This window comes from Oenanthe melanoleuca, chromosome 14 (genome assembly GCF_029582105.1).
Source record: "Oenanthe melanoleuca isolate GR-GAL-2019-014 chromosome 14, OMel1.0, whole genome shotgun sequence".
Taxonomy (NCBI): Eukaryota; Metazoa; Chordata; class Aves; order Passeriformes; family Muscicapidae; genus Oenanthe; species Oenanthe melanoleuca.
In genome coordinates, this window is record NC_079348.1 from 6684758 (window position 1) to 6706376 (window position 21619).

Sequence of the window (21619 nt, forward strand, 5' to 3'; positions counted from 1 at the left end):
GGTGAAGCCCCTTGCTGCTGCGGAGGGCCATGAGCACAGAGGTGGTGGTGAGCTGCTGCACATGTGTGCCTGGCATGCCGTGCAGGGACCACCTGGGACTTGTCTCCTACACTGAGGGGGTGGAGGATAAAGTTGACAAGGCCAATTTGGAACAGTGCAATTTAAGATTCAAGTATCAAGATGCAAATGAAGCCTGATTTTCCTTCCCACCCCCAAATGATTGCAGATCCCTCTCCAGGGAACTCCTGTCATGATCCCTGCACCAAGTTCTGTCTGTCCATGGTCTTGCCAGGTTTTTGCCATCGGGCTGATTACCATGACAGCTATCTGCAGATATTTGTTTCCCCTTTGGCTGTTGTGCCTGTGCATCCGGGAGCAGGGAAGATGCCATGCTGGCAGCTGTGAGCAGATGGGGTTGGATCTGTTATGATGTATTCCTCCCACCCTCCTTCTCAGAGGGGAGGAGGACATTTTGCATTTTAAATGCATTTAAATCCCATAGAGCAAGAGGAAGGAGTAACTATTGGGTTTGCAGGGCTGCTAGGTGGTGCCTTCGGCACTGTAGGACTGACAAAAGCCTGTGCATTTCTGGGCTTCTGCTTTGGTGCCCAAAGAGTTGGGATAGGACTTGAGTGAATGCTGCAAGCTCCTTGTACAATGTTTTGCTTTTGCTTTATTCCACAAACAGCTGGGATGGCAGCTCAGAGCAGCCTCTGGATACCCCATCCTGGTGGGATCTTGCTGTCCTTCCCATCATGGTGCCAATGTTTTCTGCATCTCTCTTCCTCGCCAGCGGCATTGGAAGTGGAATGTGTGTAACCTTGGGTGCAAGCTTCCCTGAAAGGCTCCTGGATTTGTTGATACTGCTGAGGACCTACAGGGTCAGACACCAGTGGAGGTTGAGCTCACTTGGTGACCACCACTGGGTTTGCTGACCCTGGCTGCCCAGCACGGGTGGTTATGCCAGGACTGGATACGGCTGTTCCCACCACGCACAGACCCCTCAGAGGCTGTTCAGCAGGAAAGAGGTTAACAGGAAGGAGGCAGACTAGGCTCTGGCTGCCAACTCCGACCCTGCTTTGGAGTGGGGAGCAGCTGGGAGCTGCAAGAGCAGTGTGAAAATAGCCTTATAAGGCCAAGACGAGCCGGCTCGAGCCTCCGCACAGCCCCGGCTGGGCTTGCTCCGCTCCAGCACCCACTCACCGGATGGATGCCCAGGGGGACGGGGCTACAAATGGGATCTGTGGCCCCAAACTGGCTGCCTGGGCACCCCTGGGATGGGTGCTGCCATGGCTGGCCGATGTGGCACTGGGTGGGAGAGGAGCCCGAGGGTGCAGCCAGGCAGTTCGCAGGCAGCTGCCGGCCTCGCTCAGTGTTTAGACTCGCTGTCTCTGCACGTAAACACTGACTGCGCTTAAAAGCGGCCCCTGGCTGAACTCTCCTGCCCAGCCCCTGCACTTCACCCCCTTCTCAAACTGCTCCCCGGGGAAGAAAATTCCATCCCACTGGCAAAAGGGGAGCTGATGTTGTTTTATGTCCTGGTGGAGGCTCAGGAGGGCTCTTCAGGGGCTGGCATGCAGGGACAGGTGTGTGTGGCACTTGCTAACCCATCCCACCTCCTTGGGGTGGCTGACCTGGGGCTACAGGGAATTCCTTCCGCAAAACAAATCTCAGGATTTGGCTGTCGGCACCTGTGATGAATAAGCCAGGGTCAGCAGTGGGGAAATCTGTGGTGGCTCTGGGGGAAGTGGCATTTGTGGCATTTATCCATCTGGGGGATGTTCTGCATTGCTGGCTGCACACCAGGGCCAGTGTCCTGTCCCCTTCTTGTGCTGGCACGGGTTTGTTGCCAGTACAGAGGCACATTGGCAGGTGCCAAGGCCACATCTGCAGAGCACTGCTCATGCCTCCATCTGTGAAAGGGGACAATGGTTACGGCAGGCTGATGAATCCAGGCAGTGGTGCCATCTGGGGGTATCTTCCCCTGTTTCTTGCACAGGGGCACAAGGTGTGACTACTGAAGTATGTTGCTTGATACCTCCCTGTGAATCTGGCACCTGAGGACATGGTTTGATGGTGAACATGGTGGTGGTGCTGTGTTGATGGTTGGACTGGATGATTTTAAAGGTCTTTTCCAACCTTATGATTCTATGATTACCCTGCTAGAGGTAAAAACATGTTTTTCCATTGCCTGGTGCATGGCCAGAGATTTCTCAGTGGCTTTCTCTGAGCAGTAGATGCTGGTACACAAAGCTTGCAGGTGAGAAAGGTGTGCTCAGGTAGCCAAGAAAAGATACCTGCCTCTTGCTTGGATGGCACAGGGAAACAGAGCTGCCATGGGCGATGCAGGAGCACAACCTTCTGCTGCCCTTCAATGGGTGACTGCTCCAGTCCATCCTTTTGCAGAGCCCACAGAGGTTGTTTTCAAGAGCCTTTGTCTAATTTAATAAATCCAGGATGCTCAGCCTGCCAGCTGATCTATAAGTGTAATAAAATCTGCCTAGTGCAGCGCTGCAGCCCCGTTGTGGCCCTGTCGATAGCCTCGTGCCTGGTGGCAGGAAGCCCAAAAGGCTCATTAAAGCCCTGCTGCTGTGCCAGCCGTGCTTGCCTGGCGCCTGGGCAGGCTGAGCCAGCCCTGTGTGTGTGCACAGAGCATCCCCAGCTGGAATTTGGGAGCTGCATCCCCAGTTGGGATTTAGGAGGTCATGCCTCGCCTTGCATTGCTGAAAAGGGGTGAGTCTACATCTGAAAATAGATCCTCTGCAACTACATCAGCTACCTGAAAGGTGGTAGTCAAGTGTGGGTCAGTCTCTTCTCACAGCTAACAAGTGATAGGGCAAGAGGAAACAGCCTCAGGTTGCTCCAGAGGAATTTTAGGTTAGATACTAGGAAAAAATTCTTTAATAAAAGAATGATCAAGCATAGGAACAGGCTGCCCAGGAAAGTGGTGGAGTCGCCATCCCTGGAAGTGTTCAAAAAAAGTTTAGGTCTGATGCTTAGGGACATGGTTTAGTGGAGGACCTGGCAGTGTCCTGGGTTAATAGTTGGAGATGTTTCTACAATTCTATAACTTTTCAAGGGGTTGGTGCTTTCTTGATGGCCTCCAGGCGGGAATGGTGGATGTGGCTCTGGTTTGGGCTCCCAGTGCCATGCTGGTGCTGGGAGCTGCATGTCCAAGCTCTGTCTGTGCCCTTGCCCATGCTGTGGTTATCTCCATGTTGCCCTGATGTGCCCTTGAGGATGGCACAGCCAGGTCTTGCTGTCTTCTGTTTGCATCCTGCCAGGAGCAGCTGAGCCCCAGGCACTGGGATGGGTGAAGCTTTTAGCAAACACAGGAGCTGCCTTTGCAGAGCACTTGGGAGTGCTTCAAGTGAGCAGCACTCAGCAGCCACCCTCATGAATATTTTAGCTGGGAGAATTAACATTTGTCAAGACACATTTACAGAGGCAGCGTGGATGTCTCTTCCCCAGGCGCCGCAGGCTCGCTGCTGCTCCAGGGCAGTGCTGGAGCCAGGGAGAGCCAGGCAGATCCTGAGCCCAGAGTGGGACAGCAGAGCTGTCATCTCCCCTGGGACAGCCAGGCCCCGGTGCCAAGCAACCAGCTCGCCATGTGAGATAGACAAATGGTTGTGGTTTGTTTTGTTGTTTTTTTTTTTTTTTTTCTTCCCCTCCTGGTTCTTGGCAGAAAGTAAAATGTCCCTTTTGTTTGGTTTCCTCCTCCCGCTGCCCCATCGCCTTTCTTTAAAGGTTGTGTTCCAGATTTCATCAACCCACGTTGTGTAATAGCCCCAGACAGTGGGCTGGGCATTGGCCATGTCCCATGGAGGCCATGGCAAAGCCCTCCTCAGGAGCTTGACCATGGGGTTACCTGCTCCAAAACATCCAGTGTACAGCTCCCAAGCAAAGCTCCCTTGTATTTTGTTCTAGCTGCCACGATCCCCATGTGTTAGAAATGACATGGAATGTCCTCGGAAAAAAAAATCAGAAATTTTTGAATCTAAATAAACCTGTTTTTCTACCTCAAATAATCGTGTTTTGCTACCTCAACCCTGCAGTGCCTTATGGAAATGAGGGACTTTGCAGATAAACCCTTTTGATTTGCAGCATCAACTGCTGTATCTGGGAGTTCATCACCCATGAAGCATCCAGCACTGTGCTGGAGGATGCAGTAATGCCCTGCTTGGGATTTCTTCCTTCAAGCTTCTAAGAGGTCCCCATTTTTTCTTTCCCTCCTTTCCACTGGCCAAGGAGGGAGCTGCTGCAGTTGCTGAGCTCTGCATCCTAGGAGCATCCATCCAAAGATCTCTGCATCTCATTCAGAGGCTGCTGGTGTTGTTGATGTGGAGAGCCTGGCATGACTCATGCCCTGGGCACCCAGGGAGGGAGAGGAGGAGGAGAGCACTCTATAGGCTTTGTGTGTTATGGAGAAGGACACTGAGCACACGTGTGTGTGTCAATAGGGGTCTGTCATTCCAGAGGGAAACAGCTATGCAATTGTTCCTTGTCTCCAATTGTTCCTTGTCTCTGGTTCCTCTGCTGGTACTGGCAGCCTGGAGAGCTTTAGCTGCTTGTGTGATGCAAGTGCTCCTTTTCCTGTACTGGTGAGGGACGGGGCTGGAGGCACCTGGCAGCCTCAAGGAGAGCTGGTGATGGTGGCCATAATGGTGTCCTCTGCTTCCTGCTGTGCTTCCGCTCCTACCCCTAGTTAAATGACACAGCCAGCCACCAGATCCAGTTCTGGGGTAGCTGGGGCCTCCATCCCATTGGCAGCAGCATAGGAGAGGGCAGAGGCAGGGCTGGCACCTGGGCATGGGGCTGTCCCTGAGCAGGGGACTGGCAGCAGCCAGGAGCAGCAACTGAGCCTGAGCATCCACTCTTGTCTCACCCAGACATGAAGCCAAGCAGGGGTCTGATGCTGGGTTGTATCAAAGCATCTGCTCTTCCAAGAGCTGGTTGAAATCCCAGCCCTGTTGTTTTGGTGTCTCTGCCATGCAACACCTCTCTGCTTCTGTATTAATTTATTCCCTTCCAACTGCTGGACCCACACAATCCTCACCTAGCCAGGGACCGGCTTTGCTCATCCTCCTCCAAGGTTCCCCAGCCTTGAGAAACAGCCCAGAAGGCGCTCAGAGGTGAAGACGGGGTCCAAGCCATCTCCTTTTCCTTGGTGGAGTTTGTGTGCTTGCACACGCGTTTCTACCAGGCACCATTTGCATTTTGCTTCACTTCATAGTTGCTGTGCTGCCTCTGAGGAAGGAAACAAATGGTGTAAAGGAATTTAAATCCCAAGCGAGCAAGGCTGCTGGTCTGTCAGGTTTCATGTGCTGCTGAGGAGTGTGGGGTGCAGGGGAGCTGCTGTGGGATGGAGGGTTGATCCCTGGGGCAGGTGGAAGAGGGTCATTCCCAGCTTTGTTCCTTTGCTGTCCTGGTTCAAGGGTGCAGTGGTGGATAGGGACCCATGTGTCAGGCTGTGCAGGATGCCAGCATTCACCCTTCTCAACGAGGGCTGGGTGGCAAAACCACTTTGTAGGGCCAGCCTGGCAGTGGGGGGGACCCAAACGGGCTCCTCTGCTCCTGGCACGCTTCGGTCAGGGCTGGGTGTGGGCAGCAGGAGCAGCTGCCCTGAGCTGCCATGGGCTTGGAGGGTGTTGGTTCTTCCTCTCCTCCTGTGCTAGCTCCCTGCCAAATCCCTCTGGGGCCTTACAGGGAGTCAAGGCTCAGGATCCCCTTGTGGGATCCCTCCCTCCTCCTCGCCCCCTTGTCCTTGTTGAATTTCCTGCTGCAAAACTGCTCTGGGAGTGGAAGGAGGTTGGACCCGACCTTTACAGTCCTGGAGGCCTTGGCTGTGCTGGAGGCCAGCAAGACAAAAACTTTTCTAAGACTCCACTTGGAACAGGAGAAAGTTTTTCCGTTGGGTTTTTATAGCTCCCGGAAAGCGGGGTTTTATTTTTGTTGTCTAAGACAAAAAATCCTCTTAGGAGCTGACTACCCGTGGCGGTGCAGGGCGGGGGGGCTGGGCATTTGCTTTCCCTCCCTCCATCCTGGGGGGTTTCTGGACACTGATTTCCACAAGGAAAAGAGGAGGATTTAGTGTCCCTGAAGTACAATGTCCCCAGTGCTGCAGCACCTGTGATGGCTCCTTGCCACCCCTGGGCTGTCATAGGATGCTCCCACCCAGGGACACAGCTGCAGGGAAAGCCTTTTTTCCTGGGAAAAGGGGCTATTTCCCACCACCCACAGATGGCTTAACTGGGGGCTCTGGGGGACTGAGCTGAATTTTCTGGATTTGTAGGCTGGGGCTGTTGAGTTCTCCCCCATCATCCTTTCTTTGCATGGCACAGGCTGCTTTTGGAGGGGCTTTGCTGGCAGGGGAGCTGGTTTCCATGGTAAAAACCTTAACAGCATCTGCCAGAAATCTGTCTCCTTGTTGGCCTGGCCATCTGGAGGGCACAAGAAGGCTTTGGCAGGGTGAGGAGGTGTCCACAGGCTGCCTTAGGTCCTCTTTTGGTGCTGTTGGCAGCTTGGAGGAGTCTCCCCTTCAGTCATTTAGGTCCCAGGTGTAGGTTTGCCCTGGGATGCTGGAAAAACCCCAGTATCCCTGATCCTGGTGGGGAAAGGCAGGCTGGGGTCATGGGAGCCATGGAATTGCTGGCGGGGAGGGCTGCAGGCACTGGGGATGAATGGATATGCTGTAATCGGATGAGCCAGCGCTGCTCCAGATGGAGCTGTCAGCACTTGTCAGGGCTGACACCCCTCTGGCTGTCCCTCAATGTCCCCTTGGGCCACAAGGGCCACCACCTGTCGCACTTCACCAGGTCTCCTTGGAGCTATGGGGCTGAGAAGTGACACTCTTCAGAAAACCCACTAAGCAAGGTACCTTCCATGCTGCAGTCCCTCCCTGGCAAACTTCGTGGGGTTTTTTTTAATTTTAGTGGGAAAAACGTGTCACTTGTGTCTGTCTCTCTGAGCCATCCTGTGCTGAGAGCAATGCTCTGCTTTGCCCTCCCTGTCCCCAGGTGCCATCCCTACCAGCCCAGATGGCTTGCAGCTGCAGACCCAAAGCTGCCACTTGGTGCCTTCCTTGGTGCCAGAGCAGGGTAGCCATCCTTCCCTGGATATTTGGCATAGGAGAAGCACCTTACTGGCAGCAGTGGATCAGGCTGGTCTGGCAGGAGTTGTACCTGTTGTTCTGTGTCCCCAGATGCGTGGCACAGAGCTTTGCTGTGCACTTGTGCTGTGCAGGGCACACAGATGGGATTTGATTACTTGTGGGCAAAGCATCTTGGTGTGTGGGATCCTGGTGTCCTCCAGGAGAGGTTTTAGGGCTCAGCTCTGCTCTCCTCTGCTCTTCTCTCCTTAAAGTTTCTCCTTTCTCTTGCAGCCAACCACCCTCCCACAGGGCACCATCAACATGAACCAGTGCACAGATGTGGTGGATGGGGAGAGCAGGACAGGGCAGAAGTTCTCCTTGTGCATCCTGACCCCGGAGAAGGAGCATTTCATCCGGGCCGAGAACAAGGAGATCATCAGTGGGTGAGTGCACATCTGAGCCAGTCCCAGGCTCTTTCATTAGCCAGGAGGAAAAGGAGGGTGGGTAGGACCTTGATCAAGGCAGGATGCTATGGCTGTGCATATCCTGAGTACTGGGGTTCATGATGGGTGCTGTGGAGACCCTGCAGTGCTTTTGGGGATCCCATCAGGCACCCAACTCACTGGCACAGGTTCTGTCCCAACACCAGTGGCAGGTTTCATAATTCTGGGGCTGGCATGTTTGACCCTGAGTGCCATCTGGTCCTCATCCATCCCTGGGCAGATGTGGAATCCTGGGGTGGATGCTCCCCACCTCCCTGGTCTCTTTAGCATCTCACCTCCAAGGATGATTAAAATATCACAGGAATGCAGTGGCTCAGTGACAAAGATTAGACCGCTAAAACAAACAAATCAGGGTGAATTTCCCAACTCCAGGTGTTGGGCGGTGACCTAGAAACATCCTTTTCCATCACTCACGTGCCATCTGGGGTTGAAGCTGGTGCTGATGAAGGTGCAGAGCCCTGAGAGAGCCAAGCTGCCAGCACACAGTGACAGAGTGTGGCTGTGCTGCTGTTCTACCTGAGAGCCTTTACTACATGGAGTGCCCAGAGCTCAGTGCCTCCCTCCCAAAATTTGACAACGTTTGAAACTCCAGCAGGAAACTGAAGGGATGAACACTTGCTCTTTCCCACTGTTCCCAAGGCACGGCATCTCCTGCCTCCCCCAGTTCTGGAGCAGCAGAGTCAGCACTTTCTGCTGAGATTTCTATTTCCAAGCCTTGTCTTCGCTTGTGACTCCCCTCGTTTTGTAAATACTTTTTGAAATACATTTTTATACCAAGAGCTTGGGATTTTCATACATTGAAATTTCCCTGCCCTACTGAGACAAGTGAGCACAGGTGAACTTTGGGTTTCAAACTGTCCCTCCAGCCCCATTCACAGCAGTGGGGAACTGGGATGCAGAGCCATGTGGGAATCAGAGCACAGGGGAGCAAGCTCCTCTCCTCCTTGGCAGGAGCAGTGACTATGCCCCAAACCATGGCCAGCCCCCATGGCCTGCTCTCTCCACCCTCTCCCCACGCTCTGGTTCCCAGCTCAGCCTTTGTTGCTGGTCCTGCCTGCCGTGGGAGGGAGAGGCATTGCGGAGTGAGGTGGGGCTGATTTATTGCTCATCAGCCCAGCAATGGGTTTTGAAGCAGTGTGTTTGCTCCTGAGTGCAGGCATTAATCATCCCCCAGCAGTCCCACTCTGGGGCTGAGCCAGGCTGGTTTCGTTTGCAGTTGCAGCACGACAGGAAGATTTCCCTGGCTGGGGGAGAATTTGTTTTATGTTCATTCTGTGCTTCTGGCGTTTAATGCTTAACCAAACCCCACCTGATGTGGTCATCTCCGAACACTTTACAGCAGCAGCGTGCAAAGCAGGGGGAGAAGGAAAGGGGAGCAGGGACATTTCAAGCAGGAATGTTTCCCAGTGGTCCAGGGATCCCTGTGGAGTTCTCAGAGATGCGGGGGCAGGTTGTCAGGCCACGGTGGGAGGACTCAGGGCTCCTCAATGCCGAGTTCAAGCTGCTCTTCCTTGGACAAAAGCGCTTTGTCTGCAGTGTGAGGGTGTTGGCATCGCTCAAGGGGACGGTCCTGCTGGAGGCTCTGTCCCTCTCCACTCTCTTTCAGGATCCTTGAATCCCTGCCCCATGTTGGCTGTGGCCTCACTTTTGCAGAGAGCAGGGTTTGAGCCAAAGCACCCCGGGATCATCCCTATTCTCCTGTTTTATTTTTCCCCCAGGAGCTAGTTGGGATGGTTTCTGGGTATTGTTCACCAAGCTGACCCTGACCAGGTCAGTATCACTCCTCTCCCTGTGGCACAGACCTCACCTTGTGCTTTGTCTGCCTGCAGGTGGCTGGAGATGCTGATTGTCTATCCCAGGACAAACAAGCAAAATCAGAAGAAGAAGAGGAAGGTAGAGCCCCCAACTCCCCAGGTAACCCAGAGGGACACATACACACTGTTACCCAGTCCCTTGCCTCCCTCAAGGGCCATGGCCTTGCTCTGGTCCTGGGCTAGATCCCCCAAGCCATTGGGATCACCAGCCCTCTGATGCTGCCTGTGTGGAGGGTGAGAGCTGGGACAAACCAGGGCAGCAGATCAGTGTGAATTAATTCCTGCTCATTACTTCAGGGTCACACACTCCTGCTTTCCCAGCTGCTTTGAGGCCACGTTTTGCCCCCTGTGTGCTGTTTTGTGGTGCCACCCCTGCACACAATCCTGGAAGTGGCCACAAAGCCACATGGTCCCCATGAGGGACCAGGGAGGGGTGCTGTTCATGGGCCATTTCGTCAGAAACAGGATGAAATTCCATCGGGCTCCAGTTACTCCCTTTGAGATGACCCCAGAGATAGTGGGAATGAAAGGAAAATACTAAAGGCCAGGGCCAGGCTGGGAGCTCCGGAGGCCGGAGCTGGGCTCTCCAGGGACCCAGCAGTGGCTTCGTGCTCACTTTGACTATAAATGGTAAAAAGTGGGGCCGGCCGTGACTCACTCGTTCCTGCCTGGCTCCCACGTGGCTGGAATGGGGGAGAATCCCACAGATGGGGACCGTGACCCCAAGGCCACCCTCGTCCCTCGCCAGGGCTGAGAACAGCCGTGTCCCTGAGGCCGCCTGACCTCTGGGCACACATCCCACTGCCACAGGGGGCTGGGAGGGCTCCTCTGGCTGTGGTGGGGACCAAAACCAGCATCAGGGCTCCCCTGAGCCTTGGTTTTCAGATCCTCTTTGATGAAATTCCAAGGATGGCCCTGGTGCAAACTGGGCCTTGGATGTACAGTGTTTGTTTGAATAAGTTTTCATCACTCCACTGGATAAAGATGTTCTGGGCATTGGGGATAAAATTAGTGGGGAGATGATCTTATTTTGCACACCAAGCTGTAAGTCTGAGCCATCCTTTGCCAAGATCTGGGATCCTCACAGCCTGAACAACCCTTCAAGGGTAGCTCTGGTGATGCTCCAGGGAAGATGCCTCCTCCCTTCATGTTATGAGTTGTCAGTCCTCAATTCCCAAGAAAAGGACTGTTGCATTTGGGGCACCCCAGGGAGTGGATGCAGCAGGGCAGGGATGCTCACCCTGGCTGGGGTGCACCACTAAACCCAGGCTGGGTTCAGGAGGGGGACGGGGGTGGAGACGAGAAGAGGCGCAGAGCCAGAAAAACATCATTCTGGGTTACATTTCATCACCATGGCAACTTCTTGGAAACCGTACAGGATCTGAGCTCCTGAGCACCAAATAAGGGAAGCAGCTGTGGGAAGGATGCTGGCTCCCTGTGGGCAGATGGGCTCCCCAGGTGCCTGGGGATAGGGACCAGGGACCCTTGTGGCACACTGCCCTCTTGTCTTGGGACAGACTACCCTGTCTCGCTTGCTACCCTCCTTCCAGTCTCTCCATCCCATAGTTTCCAGCCCCATGGTGCTAAAAAAGAGTCAAATTCACTTTGCAAAACCAGCCTCCATGTGGGAACTGCTGCTGGATGGATGCTGTGCTGTGTCAGGCACATAGGAGCAACCTGTAAAGGCAGAAGCAGCATCTTTTCTCTGTCTCCCAGATCCTGCTGATGCAGGTGGCTGGTCTAGGGAATGGAGGAGGATGTTGAGAAGAAAATAAGCACCAATTTCTCTTCTGTGAAATGGGCTCTCCTGAAGTTGGCTGCTGTTCAGCTTGTTCTCCATATGCTGGTGCAGATAGCTTGCACTCTTCCTAAAGATGGCCACACACTAATCAGGCAGTAGATCATGCTTTAGAGCTGCTTTGGGGGGGTGGATACCTTTTTAATATTAAAAAAAAAAAACAATTGGGTATTCCTGCTTTTTCTCACTCTCACATAGTTTTTGCTTGCCTGTGGTAGAGCTAAGCTTGGTTACAGCTGAATGCTCCTGAAGCATCAAGGTCATTTCTGACTCCCCCCATCATTTTGCATCATCCCTCTGTAAAATCCCGAGGTGGAGCAATGCAGGGAATCCCACTCCTGCTGCAGATTTTTGGACAGGGAGTGTTGGGTGTTTTCACTTTCCTTTGCAAGCAGGTTGCAGTTTTAGTGGGTAGAAGGCAGGTTTCTCTTGCAGCTTTTGCTGTGCTCCAGCAGAGAGGTGCAGGCAGTAGGAGAGACTGGAATGCCTGTGCCTGCCTACTGCCCATGGGAACTCGAGGCAAGGTTTGGGGCTGAAATGTGGGATTTGAGGCTCTGCCCTCGGTTTGCACAGGGGTGTGGCAGGTTCAGCTAAGCAGAGCGTGCCCAGACACACCTTGTGCAAGTAGAGGCTGGTTTTGCTGATTTTGGTGCATTCTGCCTTTTGCAGTTGTTCATACCCCTGAGCAGCAGAGAGTTAATGTCTCTGCTCTCTCACAGACTTCTTTTTGGCCCACATCTCTGCCTAATTAAATACACATCTACAAATAATTACATGGGGGTGTGTGTAAGAGATATATCAAGATATATATCCTGAGCTAGTGATTAGCTCTGGGCTTGGATCAATGAAGGAGGGTGCAGGGGACCTTGGAGATTGGCCCGATCCTCTTCTTGAGCAGGATGCCTGTGAACTCTGGATCGTTTACCTCCAACACTGCATTCCTTTAGTGTGAAATTTCCCAAGGGGATTTTTTTTTTAAATTGAGGTCATTTGCTGCTTGTCATGGCTGTGTGTGGAGCCAGGACCCACTCCTTGGGAGTTCCCTGGTGGCTCCAGCACAGCCCTGTAAACTCGAGTTGGAGGTGCAGGGCTAAAACTCACCTGATGTGGGAGGGGAGGATAGAGAGGATGCTCTTTGCAGCCCTTGTTCCCAGCTTTCAGTTACCAGTTCATGCACTTCTGTACTCCTCCCTGCTCTGTGGAAAGGGAACCAGCAGCTGGAAAGCTTCTCACAGTCCAAAGGGGAGTTAATTGTCATTGATTTATTGGTGGCTTTAAGAAAAATAATCTGTGAATGCAGAAGCTTAATATGACAACAGCAAAACATCTGCTAATGAGCAAAGCCAAGGAAGGAGTTGGGAAAGCTGCTGCCTCTTCTGGGTCAGGTTCTGGACCTGGGCTGGGTGGGCTGTGGCCACCAAAGGGGCATCATCCATCATCTGATGGACTCCAGAGCTCCTTGGTAACAGAGAAGCACTGAAGATGATGGGGATTGTTTTAAAAAGGTGTAAAGCACTGACACATGTCACTGTCCCATCCCTGTCCTGCTGTGACATGTCATGGACAGCACCCAAGCTATATGGAATTCACACCTCAGGGCAAAGCCCTTGGGGACCCTGAGTGTGGAGTTGGGGCAAACTCTCTAACTTCCTGTGTCTTGTGGGTTTTTTTAGGAGCCTGGTCCTGCTAAGATGGCTGTGACCAGCAGCAACATTCCCAGCGCTGAGAAGGTCCCTGCCACCAAGTCCACGCTGTGGCAGGAAGAAATGAGGGGCAAAGACCAAGCAGATGGGGGCAATGGCATTGGCCCATCCCAGAGCCCCTTGCAAGGCCAGGCTGGGGCTGCCAGCTCCATGAAGGATTCTGTGCTGGACAGCAAGGAAGGTGAGAGGTGGGGATGCCAGCACTGGTGTAACATTGTGGTGGTTATGCCATTGTTCTCCCTGGAACAGTGGGCACTGGGGACAGGTCACAGTGCTGGGGACATTTCCCTTATCTTCCCACTCAGATGGGGAATGTTTTCTGCAGTGAGGTGTCTGTTGCCTTGCACCCATGGAGCTGTGATTGTTGCCAGGCTGGGGAGGACAGGGATGGAAACAGATGCAGAGCTGTGACTGCAACTGCCCATTTCTTAGTTTGAAAATTCAGACCTTTCACCTGTGCAAACCTGGCCCAATGGTTGGATCAGCATTCCCAGTTCCCTGCAGACTATCCCACCATCTCCATGGCCATGAGGGCTGGTCCGAGTGGAAAAGCCAAAGGTGCAGGAAGTAGCAGTACATGGGGCTGGTGTCCGGACCAGCTTTGCTCTCACACCTGCCCCTGTCCTGGCTGGGATCAGTGTTTCTCTCTAAGAAGCAGTACTTGGACTTGAAACCAAGCATGGTGACTTCTCTGTCCCTTAGAGGAGAGCTCCATGAACGGAGACCGGATAGACTGCGGGCGGAAGACGCGTGTCGAGAGCGGCTACTTCTCCTTGGAGAAGACCAAACAAGACTCCAAGCTGGAAGAGCAGCAACTGCCGCCCCCACCAAGCCCACCCAGCCCCAGCACCCCGAACAACAGGTACAGTTATCCCAAATCGCCCTCACAGGAGCATGCCCAGCCCTTTCCTTCCCCAGGTATCCGATCAGGCGACCGAATGATTCACAGCTTCTCTCTGAACTCCTTGGACTCGAAGAGCAGTTGCCCCATGCACAAGGACTCCAGCAGCAGAGATGTAGGAAGGGGAGCTGAAAAATCGGGGCGTCCCCTTTCTTTTAAAGCCAGCCGGCAGTACACCACCCTGGCCGACGTTCCCAAGGCCATTAGGATCAGTAATCGTGAGGCCTTCCAGGTGGAGAGGAAGCGGCTAGAGCGGAGAACCCGGGCTCGTAGCCCTGGGAGAGAAGAAGTTGCCCGGCTCTTTGGGAATGAAAGAAGGTAAGGGATGAGGGGCTCATCTCCTTGCATGCTTCCAGCAGCAGTGAGGTTGTGTCCCCAGTGCAGCCTGGATGGAGCAGGTGGGATTTTCTGGGTGGAGCCTCTTTGTTTTTTTCAGTGCTCCTGGGTTTAAGGGTGCTCATCCACGCTGACCACGTGGTGGGATGTCTTTAATAGTGGTACTGGGCAGGTGTCACCCTGCCTGGCTGCTTGGGGGATGTAGAATGATTTGGGTTGGAAGATACTGTAAAGTTCATCCAGTTCCATGCTCTGCCATGGGCAGGGACACCTTGCAGTATCCCAGGTTGCTCCAAGCCCTGTCCAGCCTGGCCTTGGACACCTCCAGGGATGGGGCAGCCATAGCTTCTCTGGACAATCTCTCCCAGTGCCTCCCCACCCTCACAGGGAAGAATGTCTTCCTACTGTTTAATCTAACCCTACCCTGGTGCTGGGTGGTGTTGGATGCCCACATTGCCATCAAGCCCACCCTGCTGGCCCCTCCCAGCGCAGCACACCGAGGCAGCAGCCAGCACCATTAATTAGGTTAGCTCTCCTAATGGCGTTAGTGCCAGGTGCCTTATGCAACTGCCTAATGAGCTGAGAGAGGTTTCAAAATGTCACGGCATTAATCTGGGAGAGGAGAGGAGAGAGAGGTGGGTGCAGTGCCAGGGCAGGGCTCAGCAGGCTGCAAAACAGCTTAGTGTGGAGGACGGGGAGAGCATCCGCAGCGCGCGCCGGTGCCCTGCGGGCGCGGCCAAGGACGGGCTCCACTCGCCCTGGGAGAGACACATTTGTGCAGTGAGGGCAGTGGAGCAAACTGGGAGACGGGCCCCGGGCGAGAGGGCCGCCTGCCAGTCTGATTTTCCTGCCCTGGTTCTCCTCCGGGCATGTTCTCTCTCGCACAGTTTCTGTAGGAGCTTCTTCTCTGTTTCTTCCCAGCCCCTAAAGGATTGTTTTCCAGACTGGCTTCTGAGAGCTGGGAGCAGGTCTGGGATGTGCAGCACAGCCTTGTGCTGGTGCCATCAGTCAGCAGGAGGATCCCAAACCTGGCCCAGTGTGTGCAGGGAGTGCTGGGCTGGGAATAAATGAGGGAAGCTTGGATTTGGCTTTGTCTGCCTTGGGAATTGGCTTTTCCCCAGGATGGAGGAGGAGGATACCACCTTGGCCATCCTGGCTGGCGACAGGGCTGAGAAAAGCTGGTGGCTCTGGTTTCAGGTCGAGCTGATGCTGCCTGTGGGTGACATTGTGTCCCTGCTGTGTCTGCTTGCCTGGCCAGTGCCTGTCCCCACCTTGACAGAACAGTGCATTCCTCCAGTGCCAGCAGTCCTTTGGCCTTGGGTATCCTGCAGCACTGGGATCATCCTGCACAGAGTTGGGGAGTAGAATTATAACAGATAATGGGGCCTGGGAGAGCCTGTCCTTTTTTAATGTCAGCCCCACTCATTGCCTGCTGGTGGGTGCCTTTTCCCAGGGAAAATCTGGTTTTCCCAGCCTGGCTCGGGCTGTTAACAATTTTGTTTGCTTTATCAGTATTGGCAGCAATTCTCTATCAGCCCAGGGCTTTTATCAGAGCAGAATGGGTGCAGGGAGCAGGAGCTGCACCAGGTGCAGGGGTCTTGCTGCCCACAGGGCTGAACCTGGTCCAGCTTTTGGGAGCGGGGTGATGGCAGAGAGAAGGGGGAGGGGTCCCCACCTGCCAGAAGGTTTGGCTGTGGATTACAGCCCATGATGCTGGAGGAATGTGCCATGAGCAGGGATGGCTCAGTGGGTATTCAGGGATGGGCACATTTGTGTTCTCCTCTGGTAACCTGGGAATTGGCCGGTGCAGCTGGTGTGGGTGGAGAGGCCCTGTGTCCTGGAGCTGGGACAGCCATGTTGGAGCTCAGTGGACTCAAAAGGGCACAGAGACACTGTCCAGAGTTGCACCAGAGAATTAAAATTCCCCAGCACCCTGTTCAGCTTGGCTTGGCTGCTTTTTAAACTTGAGTTTATTTAGTCCCCACGTCCCTCTAGTTTTTCTCCTCTGAGCTCAGACAAAAGAGAGTTTGAGGTTGGGCAGATAAAACAATAACTCATTTCCATGCTGTGGGGTTGGCTTTCCCCCCCTGGTTTAACACCATTTATAATAATCCTTCTCAGTAACCCACTAACATGTCTGGGAGCACTTGTCCCATGCCAAGCCCACAGGCACCAGCCAGGCATTTTGCAGATCTGCCCTTCAGTGCAGCCAAATGAACACACTCAGATTCTGTTGGTATTTTCAGCTCTTCCTCCCATTTTTTTGCGTAAATCAGTGCAGGTGTCAGAGCTGTGGATGGAAAAGAATAATTTTAGGTACCCAGTGTTGCATCCTGAGTGCCACACCTGCAGGCTTAGCTCCAGATAAAGCCATTTGCCAAGGCTTCTCATCCTGTTTCCTGATCACATAAATATTACATGATTTAAGTCCAGGAATTTTTTGTGTTGACCATTTATACCTGATGCTGCCTCCACACCCCATGCAGACGTATGAGCTTGCAGCCACTCAGAACCAGGAATCAGGAAACAGGAGATAATCTCAACGATTTTGGCAGAGCAGCAGAGTACGAGTTCCCTCTGCTGGCACGTGGCAGGACGGGGCTGCAGCACCCACCAGGATGTCACACTGGGCTGGGGGACAGGGATTGAGGCCAGAGAGGTCGAGCCATCTCCAGTCTCCCCTCTCAGACGCATCCCTAGAGCAGAACAAAACCCCATGGAAACCCCATGGATGAATCTTGAGGTGTTGCACACAAAAAATCACAGCTGAAAAGAGCTGCAGGAAAGTCTTCAGAGAGCAGCCCCCATGTCCCAGAGGGACTCTGCAGCTGCAGGGATAAATCCCTTCACATCTCTGGATTTCTGTTTGACAGACTTGGCTTTTTGTGCACAGTTCCAGGGGTGCAGCCTGGAAAACCACAGCTTTCCCAGTTGACCCCATGTTCTTCTCACACTGGCAAGAGTTCACGGTGGTGTCAGCCAGCTCTGCGTGGGAGTGTGGTCAAGGGCTGAGATGTATTTCTAGCACCAATTAATAGCAGAATTGCCTGAAATTGCTTAAAAGACTTTTCTTGCTCAAATTCCTTCTCTGGAGTTTCTTAAGGTGTAAAGCTCTGCTGTGAATTCTGCTTCTCCCCTTATAGAGGATGCCTGCTCTCCCAAATACAGGTTTTTTTCCCTTGTAAAACTATCCTCATCATTCTTATGGACCTCTTGGGAAATTCCTCTTCCTTTTCCTGACACTCACTATCTTTCTTGATGCTAAATAATGAATGAATCCAATAAAAACAAAGCCCTTTCTTCCAATCAAAGAAAATCACTTTAATGACAGCCCGTGCTGGTCTTTTGAGGCTTTCCTTCCCACTGCACACCCCCTCCACTAACAGCTGAGATCTGCAGCCTGGGTTTAGTGGCCTGGAAAAGATTAACAGCCTGCATGGCCAAGGAATTCCTTGGGATGAGCTTTTGTAGTTGAAAAGCACTAAATGGCACCGCAGCTTTTAAAAAGCTTTTTCATACCTGTCCCAGCCTTGTTTTGTCCACACAGAGCTGCTGTGTGGAGGGAGCAGCTCTATCCAACACGTGGGGAAGGGAGGAGAGTCCTTCCTTCCCCATCCTTCCAGGATCTCTGGCAGTAACCTCTCTGAAATGTTGATCTCATGGGAAAAAAAAAAAAAGAGATTCTTTCCTGTAATCCAGATGATATTAACCCTTGGGGCTGTGATTTGGTTGCAGTGATTTATTTTTCTCCTCCCTTTTTCAATGACAAATGACTGGAATGATTTTGATTTTGTTATGTATGTAGATGCAGATATATAATTTCCTCTTCTGTTCATTCATTTTCCAGCCTTGTTTTCTTCCAGGTCTTGTTGCTCTCCACCTTCTCCTGCTGTGTTGCTGTGTGACGTGTCCACCTTTACCTCGCCTGCTTCGCTACCATCTCATCTCAATCTCAAGCCGTAGAACAACCTGGTGGTGCAGCCCCTTTCATGAGAATCAACCTGCTTTTGATTTTGTTTTTATGGTTTTGGTTTTTTGATTTTTTTTTTTAATTTTTTTTTTTTTTTTTTTTGGTTGGGTTTTTGTTCTTTTTTTTCCTCTTGATTTGTTTTTCTTCAGACTTCACCTAATAGGGCACAGACAATGTTAATTCATGGATCTTTTCCTCCCTCCTGAACTGAGACTCAGAGAAGGCTGGGCCAGTATAAAAAGAGTTTAAAAAATGTGGGTCCAAAGCAATTCCCTGTCTGTCAGTGAGCAGAACATGGATTTATGCTCCACAGCCTATGTCAGGCTTCTCATGAGCAGAACATCCCAGGGAAATCGGGAGCTCTGCACAAGCTGAGATCTGCCCACTCCCAGTTTGCAAACTGGGAGGCACCAGGGGCTGAACAGATGTCCCCTAAAAGCAAGAAAGATCTTTAAATTTACAAAGCAACGTCTTCCCCACCAATTTTGTCTCTTCCTTTTTGGTTGTGTCCTGGCAGCCTGGCTCTGAGCAGCAGTGGGGGGCCCCAGCCCCCCAGGGGATGGGATACGCTCTGACTGGTTGTCTCATTTATAGAATTTAGTGCAAATATTGGTTGAAAACTGAACATCTCATTATTTTTGAACCCTTAACCTGCTGTTCCTCTTTGTGGGAAGTGTTAAAAATGTTTTTATTTTGGATAACCTGTTCTCCCTCATGTGGTTGCCTTTGTGATTTTCATGCACGTCAGAGGCTCACACAGAGCAAGCAGCCCCAAGTTTAGATGTGGCACATGATGGGTCCAAATTTTGTGTCAAGAAACCACTTGGACAGAGCTTTTTGGGGAGGTTTGAAATGGAACTTTAAGCCTCACAGCTGGGAGCACAGCTGGCAGGTGCTGGTGGTGGGTTATTGCTTTATATTCCCAGTTTGTGATTGAAGACCTGAAGCTGATATTTTCCTGAACCTCTGGGAATGCAGACTTAGACATGAGCAGTTTCTTTGGAAATTACTCTCCTGTGGGTCAGCAAGCAGCTGCTCATGCTGAAACAACACTTCTAATTCTACCTGTTTGCTTGTCCTTAAGAGAATCCCATTTGGGTTTGATCCAGGGTTGGCTCCTGCTCCATCCATGTTTCTTCATAGTTCTCCATCCTCAGAGACACAAGTGCCACGGTGCAATGGGCCACCAAGGCAGTGTCTGAGAGCCCAGGTTGTGCCCCCTGATGTCCAGACTGGATTTTCAGCCCAGTTAAGAGGAGGGAAAGGCCCCAGGTTCTTCAGGGAGTGCCCTGCTGTGGTACAGGGTGCTCCTCATCTCCTCACACCCTTTCACTGGTGCATCCTGTGAGCCAGAACCATGGACTGGCGGCACCTATGGACACCCCTTGCTCCATGCAATCCTCTGCCTGTTCCCTATGTGAGACTGAGTTTTCAGAGGGTTCCTGTTGCAGTGAACACACTGGGGGACCCAGAGCCACCCATTACTTCTGCACCCCACCTTGGTCTGACATGTCAGTGGTCTGTGGACCAATTGAGAGCCCCAGTACTAGAGGATAGAGGCAAAGCTTAAGCCAAAACTGCTCCATAATCCCTGATTCCCAAGGGGCTGTAAAATTCACAAATAAAAATTTATTGCTGGTTTTGTGAGGGGTTCCTAGTTACTAGAAGATGCTCAGTGCAGAGCTGAATAATGTGAGGTTTTTCCCTACTTTATGAGTAAGATGATGTCAGATGAGGGTTTTTACCCTGCATTTGACCACACTGGAGCTCACAGGAAAACAGGGACCAGAAGCCAGGTGTGCATGAACTCTGGGTCGAGCAATTCTGCGACCTTAAATTTGTGAGGTTGTACAGCTCCACACAGTTGCTGCTCTTGTGTTTAAACCATCTCTGGTTTCCCCTTTTGTCTCTGTTTTGCAGGAGATCCCAGGTGATTGAGAAATTCGAGGCACTAGATATTGAGAACGCGGAGCACATGGAAACGAACGCGTCGGGAGCTGCTGCCCTTTCCAGCGAGACGCGGCAGGGCAGGAGTGAGAAGAGAGTTTTCCCACGGAAACGGGTGAGATGCTCAGCCAGATTCTCCTGGAAGATGAAACCTGGAATCCTGCAGCCCAGGATAGAGGGTTCAGCTACAGGGTTTGTCCCTGCATGTGGATTTGGAGTTGCAGGCAGCTCCTGCAGGAGCCAAACCTCAGTGTGTGCTCAGTCTGTACAAATTTTCCTGCTCTGCTCCCTTGGCCCAGGTGTAGATCAGAGTGGAAAATCAGGTTGTCTCCTTTCTCCATAATACAAAGGAAAACTTCATGTCTGGTATGGCAGCACACATCAGAATGGGGTGAAGTAACAAAAGAAACAGATTTGAGAGCCCCAGATATGCTTGGATATAATGGGAACAAATTAATGCCTGAAAGGACAAAAAAATGTATTGCCAAGGAAATGACACTTGTTCTGAGCCTGAGATGCCCCTTAAATAAAGCAGATTTTTATGCCATGAGCCAAGAGAGCAGGACTCTGTCCTAGTTCCTGCACTGATCTGGGCTAATGCTGTTCACACAGGACTTCACTTGTGAAGGAGCAGCCGTGGGCTCCATCCTGGACGTGTCTGCGTCACCTCTGTCCCCACACCGCCGGGCAAAGTCACTGGACAGGAGGTCCACAGAGTCCTCTATGACGGTGAGCCACCAGGGCCATGTCCCCTGCCCTGGGGGAGGGCATGAGAGGCCCTTCCCAGAAGGTCCCACAAAAACTGGGCTGTTGCTGCTATCCTCACAGCCAGCACACAGGATGTGGGATACACTCAGACTTGGAGCAGGTTCAGGGACCTGAATCAGGTGGGAAGGGCCACTCTGTGGGCCTGTTGCAGAAATTAAAACTCAAGAGTCCTGTCAGAAGCACTTTTCCTTAAAGTACAGCAGCATCTTGGGAAGCAGACTCTGTTGTGGTTATTTTCCCTGGAATACCCCATTTCCTCAATGCTTTGTGTGATGTGTCAAACACTCATGCTGTAGGTCACCCTAGAAGTTCTGGGGTCACCTCAGCTGGCCAGAGCCCCTCTTTGTCCCCATGGTATCCCCCAGCAGAGGCTGTAGCAGGGCATTTCCAGCTCATAGAGAGTCAGTCCAGTTTCTGGACTTGGAGCAGCTGCTGTGTCATGACTGTGGTATTTTCATAGGATCACAGAATCCCAGAATGGTTTGTGATGGAAGGGACCTTAAAAGATCGTCTTGTTCCAACTCCCCTGCCAGGGACGGGACACAGACCAGTCAGAGCAAACACATGTCCCAGTTTTCCAATGCCATTTCCTTGATGTTTATGCAGTTGGAAGTGGGTGTGAGTGGGATGAAGGCTGCAAGGAAGGGCTGAACCTTCCCTCCTGAGCTTTCCTCCCTTTGCATATTTCAAATGCTCACCAGACCTGGAGGCAAACAGTACAGAATAAACACAAAGTGCTCTCCTCTCCCTCACCACCCTTCTGTAGGAACAAAATAAATACACTTGCTA

General features: G+C 52.3%; 1 protein-coding gene across 2 annotated transcripts in view; it reads left to right on the forward strand.

Moving 5' to 3' along the window:
• Window positions 1–21619, forward strand: part of MPRIP (myosin phosphatase Rho interacting protein) — a 73216-nt gene that overhangs the window by 23647 nt on the left and 27950 nt on the right. The window contains exons 4-9 of one of the 2 annotated variants that reach the window (XM_056502977.1): window positions 7382–7533; window positions 9423–9507; window positions 12879–13089; window positions 13611–14127; window positions 20036–20177; window positions 20675–20791. In XM_056502977.1, coding sequence (XP_056358952.1) covers window positions 7382–7533; window positions 9423–9507; window positions 12879–13089; window positions 13611–14127; window positions 20036–20177; window positions 20675–20791 — 1224 coding nt within the window. The remainder of the gene's footprint in view (window positions 1–7381; window positions 7534–9422; window positions 9508–12878; window positions 13090–13610; window positions 14128–20035; window positions 20178–20674; window positions 20792–21619) is intronic. The other variant, XM_056502976.1, reaches the window with a different exon arrangement.